Consider the following 5,155-nt stretch of genomic DNA (forward strand, 5'->3'; position numbering starts at 1 on the left):
TTATAAAGAATAAAAGACCATCATTTTGACTTTTATATCTTATTTTTTTCTTATGTCTCAAATACTACAGTACATACATGTATATGTCTGACACCAGTGACCGATCAAGAACTTTTCTATTTGGGTGGGGGGGGGGGGGGGGGTTGCTGCTGCTGACTAACTTGGGAGGGGCCCGCTCCAGTGATTCCCTATTTAATCAACCAATTTTTTTTTTCTATGAAAGGGGGCCCTATGAATATGCTAGCTTTGCATCAATGAATCTCGGGTTTTTCAATGACATTAAGTAATAATGTATTGCAACAGTTTAGTGTCTCATGTACATTTACCCCACGTTATCAATATAAAATGGTGGAGTGTTTCACATTGTATGTATATTTGAAAATATAAAATTGTTTAGAAATAAAAGTTTATTAAGTGATGAATAAATACAAAGTCATAAAAATAATGTTAAAATGAAAAATATGTAAAAAGTATTTTAAACAATTAAGGAGAACTATTGTTAAAATTAAAAAGTTTTTTAAAGTAAAAATCAAGCCAAATAGTCCTCTGTCCCATACATGTAAATCCTCAATATAGAAATCCTGCTCTTCTTATTCCTATTGTTATCTGAAAATATATAATTTATGCAGATGCTATTATCAAATAAATATAATTTCAAACTTCTCTAGAGTTGCTATATGATCGGTAAATTATAATATGTTTTAATTGTCTACTGACAAAAACATGCTCTTCTAAGGTCCCAATTAAAAAAAAAATGTTGAAAGGAAATATTGGAATCCAAAGGATCAATTCCGAAATCCTCAGCTAAAAAAACCCAATCCAGACGTCCCGAAAAAGGTCCTCTAGAAAAGGTAATACTTATACACACCAACAGATGTTTGGAAAAATTTTCTACTTATAAATTCATTTACTTTAGTATTTAAAATTCATCACCATAATAACATATCAACCTCTTTAATAGATATAAATAATGTTTAAATAAAGTATAACATAATATGCAACATTAAATTATCTTACAGGTATCTGTTAATATTTAAAAGATAACTTTTCATTCAATCATTCATATCTTTAATTCTTTATACCAGTAATTGATAATAAATGTATCCAATGCCAATAAAACCTGGCCACAACACTTAGCCAATACTGAAGGTGGCAATAAAATTCAACAATAAATCACATATTTTTTTTTAGCATGGAAGGAGGGACAGAATTTATACTTTCCTAAGTACTGGTGAATATTTCATATACCTGAAATCTTTAAAAGATACTAGAAAACACCCGTGATATCGCGGGTCTGTGAATGAATTAAAGTATATAACTATGCGCAAGCCTTATTTTAGTATTAGTATTCAAGTTGTCATCTGAATGAAGTTGAATTCTTTGATTCGCTGTTTTATGTCATGCATGCCCACAAACAAATTGAAAACTGTACCTATACGCCTTATTTTTAGTCCAGATTTGTTATCTTTGAAAGTCTTACTGATTAAAATACTACAATAGGTAACAATTTGACAATTTAGTAGTGTCAACCCTGTGATTATGACCGTGTATATAGCATATTAATCCTGAATACACCGTTTGGTGGTGAGCCTGTCAGATGCGGAACATACAGATAAGGTAATAGGTAACAGGTGAATATACTATTGGTATCTGTATTGGACTCGAACCGGAACTTCTTAATTATTGGCAATATTAATTACGTCAAAAACAAAAGGGCCTGGAGTGGTGTAATTTTTAATCTACACTTTTGTACTATATTAGTTAAATATAAAGTTGAATTATTTGATTCATCGTTTTTACGTGATGACGGCTGACAAATTGGACCTCGTAATTTTAGTATTATAGATTTTACATGCCCATATGCAATATTGAGCAAAAATAATAGTACTGTTGTTCACATAGACAAGGGTCTGGATGGGGTCTTCTGCATTTCTTTATCATTTAATCTTTTAGTTCATTGGTCTCTATTTTTTTTATACTTTTTGTCCATAACTTTTCTTTCCTCAATATATAAATTAGCACATCAAAAGTTCAAAATTATTATGACCAGACCTCTGGCTTGCTGCTAGGAATATTTTGATTTTTTCTGGGATGCATAGGAAGGTGTCCCAGAAAAAAAGTAGTCTATGGTTCGCAAATAGTCAAAAAATAACATAAGGACCTAAGAGCTACGGTTCTGCAGCTAGCATGTCATTTGCTCTTTTTTTTTACTTATTTTATGGTAAATTTTCTCTATTCTTGTTCCTTTAGTAACAATTCTCTAATTCTTTATACGTTTTAATAGTCATAGTTCCCAGTGGCAGATCCAGGGATAGGGTTCCAGGGATTGGAATCTCCCTTTTTTGGGGGAAGATCAATGCAATTGAATGGGGACGTATAGTTGGAAACCCCCTTTATCCTGGGGATAGCTATTTTTTTCCTATATTTTTATTTTGTTTGTTTTTTGTGTTTTTTGTCACACTTTTTGGGTTCAAATTTAAAAATATTAACCTTTTTACTATTCGAGACAACCAAACAAATCAGCACATATGCATTACACAACTGTAAAACTTTAATTAAAATTTAAATGCTAACATTGACCTGCCAAAATTGAAGTTTTATTCAAATTGAAGTCTCACGCTGGAAAAGGGGCGTTTATTTACATGTGGTCTACGGAAATTTACTGGATTTAAGAATCGAAAAGAGGCAAACATGTAGCCATAACCAGATCACATCAATAAATCATGTTATGGATAGTATTAATATCTTTCTACTAACCATTAAAAGTAATAATACTAGGATTTCGTGAGCTCAGAAACCTTAATCTGTTGAAAAATGGCGTCGATTTGTGTGCTTCCTTTTCGCAGCCTCAGTTACAATTTGACACGGAGTGGTGGGTATTTATGCAAATATTTTGGGACTCCTATCATCATAGATACTATTTTTGGTCATTTTATATTTAAATAGCCAATAGGATGCAAATGTGTCAGTTATTTTCAGAAGGGGAAAACACCCGCCATATTTTTATCCCCAAATTAACAACGTCACTTGCCATTTTCAGATGTTCGTTTCTTGTAAAATAAAATCTTCTAAGAAGAAAAAATAGCATGGTCACCTGTAAAACTTAATATATTTATTAATAGTATCGGAAGCACATGACTTGTTTGTGTTTGTTTATGTTCAACACGTGTTGATGAGCACATGGTTGCATACCTGGTTTGTTATTGTATGATTTGATTGGCTATTGTATGTCGCAATGCAGGTATTCTACCCGTTTGTACGAGGGTAGGATCGTGATTCTCGTGCAGAATCTCATTATAAATATAAGATATTTTTATAACCAGTTATTCGAAGATCTGCCTTTACAGAGTAGCATACCTTCCGTTTCGTTATACACATAATGACCGAAAACCACTCAGACGACGAGGACACTTTGCTTTTGCACGAGCCACCAGTACATTCAGGTGCCAAGTCTAGTTCTGTACCACAGATAAGTGATCAAACTTTTGAACTTTTTACATCTTATTTTGATAGTAAGATTTCTTCTCTGAAGAACGAGTTAGTCTCCGGGAACGACTCCCTAGCTAAGAAGCTCAAGAAAGAGGTGTCTGTTAAGCTTAAGGGGGAAGGGAATCAGATTCAATACTCCTTCAACTCAGATATAGTTTCCGAATTGCAGAAACTTCAGAAGCGTACATCCGCGGAAGATTCCGTTAGCACCAATTTGATATCGGGCCTTATTCTTAAAATCAACAGGAGGAATAAATTGATTCGAATTGCCGACAAGTCGCCAGCAGGCTGGTCCACAGTCAGAGAATACGAAAGTGATGACCTGGCATCAGATTCAGAAGATGAAAAACGCTTACGGCAAGCAGAAAGCAGGGCCCTCAAGACAATCAAAGAAAAGAAAACCCGTGGAAAACCTTACTCAAAACCGTCCGCCACCGTTTCTAGACCTGCCAACCCTACTGATACTAGTAACAGTTACTATCAGCCTTACAACGCTACTCAGCAGCCCTTTCCGAGGTTCCGTCGCCGCGAGGCGACCCCATACGACACCTGTTACGAGTGTCACCAAACTGGCCACTTCAAGAGGAACTGCCCAAAAGCAACAAACAAACCAACCTTTGGAAACTTGTCAAAGTGAAAAGATACAAGATGAGTATATTTCTTTTGTTGACAATTTAATGCTATTTGGTCATAGTAATGTTCTCTTTCAACATGTTAAATATTTTGATAATATAGATTTTTCAAAAATCGCCAAAGGAGTAAAATCAAGCTTATTTAAACATATAGAGTTTTGGAAACACATTGGGGCCAACAAATTTGTGTTGGACACCATTGAAAAGGGTCATATAATTCCATTTATGAAACAACCCCCTCCAATGAAATTTCGGAATAATAAATCTGCTTTAAAAAATAGTTTGTTTGTAAATGAAGCGATAACTGAGCTAATTAGCAATGGCTGTATTCTAGAAGTACCATTTCAACCATTCGTCGTTAATCCTCTCAGTGTTGCTACACAAAAGACTGGTAAAAAGCGTTTGATTTTAGATTTAAGTGAATTGAATTTCTATGTTTTGAAAAACAAGGTAAAATTTGAAGATTGGAAAATTGCAATGGAATTCTTCCAAAAAGATCATTTTCTAATTCAATTTGATTTAAAATCTGGATATTTTCATTTGGACATCTGTAAAGAACAACAAACATATTTAGGTTTTTCCTGGAATAACAAGTTTTACTGCTTTTCTGTATTAGCTTTTGGTTTGAGTAGCGCCCCCTATATATTCACTAAATGTTTGAGACCAATGGTAAAGTATTGGCGAGAAAATGGTGTTAATATTGTTCTTTATCTGGACGATGGATTAGGCATGGATGAAGGTTATAAAAATTGTAAAGATACTTCTGAATTTGTAAAGTCATCACTTAAACTGGCTGGATTTATTGTCAATGAAGAAAAATCAATTTTTGAACCGGTTCAGTGTTTAGAATGGTTAGGATTGATTTGGGATTCTAAAGATTTTACTTTAAAGGTGCCAGAGCGCAGAATTAAAGACACTAAAAATTCTCTTGATATTATACTAAAATCATTTTCAAATTTGAACGCACGTATGCTGGCTCAATTTGCCGGAAGAATTATATCAATGTCACCAGTTATGGGTAATGTCACAAATTT

General features: G+C 33.6%; 1 protein-coding gene and 1 long non-coding RNA gene across 2 annotated transcripts; one reads left to right on the forward strand and one right to left on the reverse strand.

Moving 5' to 3' along the window:
• Positions 1–389: 389 nt before the first annotated feature.
• LOC143076278 (uncharacterized) lies at positions 390–2,870 on the reverse strand. Its single transcript, XR_012978594.1, has 2 exons — positions 2,758–2,870; positions 390–606 (listed from the first exon to the last, which is right to left on the reverse strand). It is a non-coding gene; the product is annotated as an uncharacterized LOC143076278 (long non-coding RNA).
• A 509-nt stretch (positions 2,871–3,379) lies between these two features.
• On the forward strand, positions 3,380–4,320 carry LOC143074118 (uncharacterized). Its single transcript, XM_076249664.1, has one exon. The coding sequence runs from the start codon at positions 3,380–3,382 to the stop codon at positions 4,124–4,126; it is 747 nt and encodes a 248-aa protein (XP_076105779.1). The 3' UTR covers positions 4,127–4,320.
• Positions 4,321–5,155: the final 835 nt, after the last annotated feature.

Source organism: Mytilus galloprovincialis, chromosome 5 (genome assembly GCF_965363235.1).
Source record: "Mytilus galloprovincialis chromosome 5, xbMytGall1.hap1.1, whole genome shotgun sequence".
Lineage (NCBI taxonomy): Eukaryota > Metazoa > Mollusca > Bivalvia > Mytilida > Mytilidae > Mytilus > Mytilus galloprovincialis.

Bases quoted from the DNA above. Each gene is read 5' to 3' on its own strand.
- LOC143074118 (XM_076249664.1), top strand. From the start codon at position 3,380: ATGACCGAAAACCACTCAGACGACGAGGACACTTTGCTTTTGCACGAG.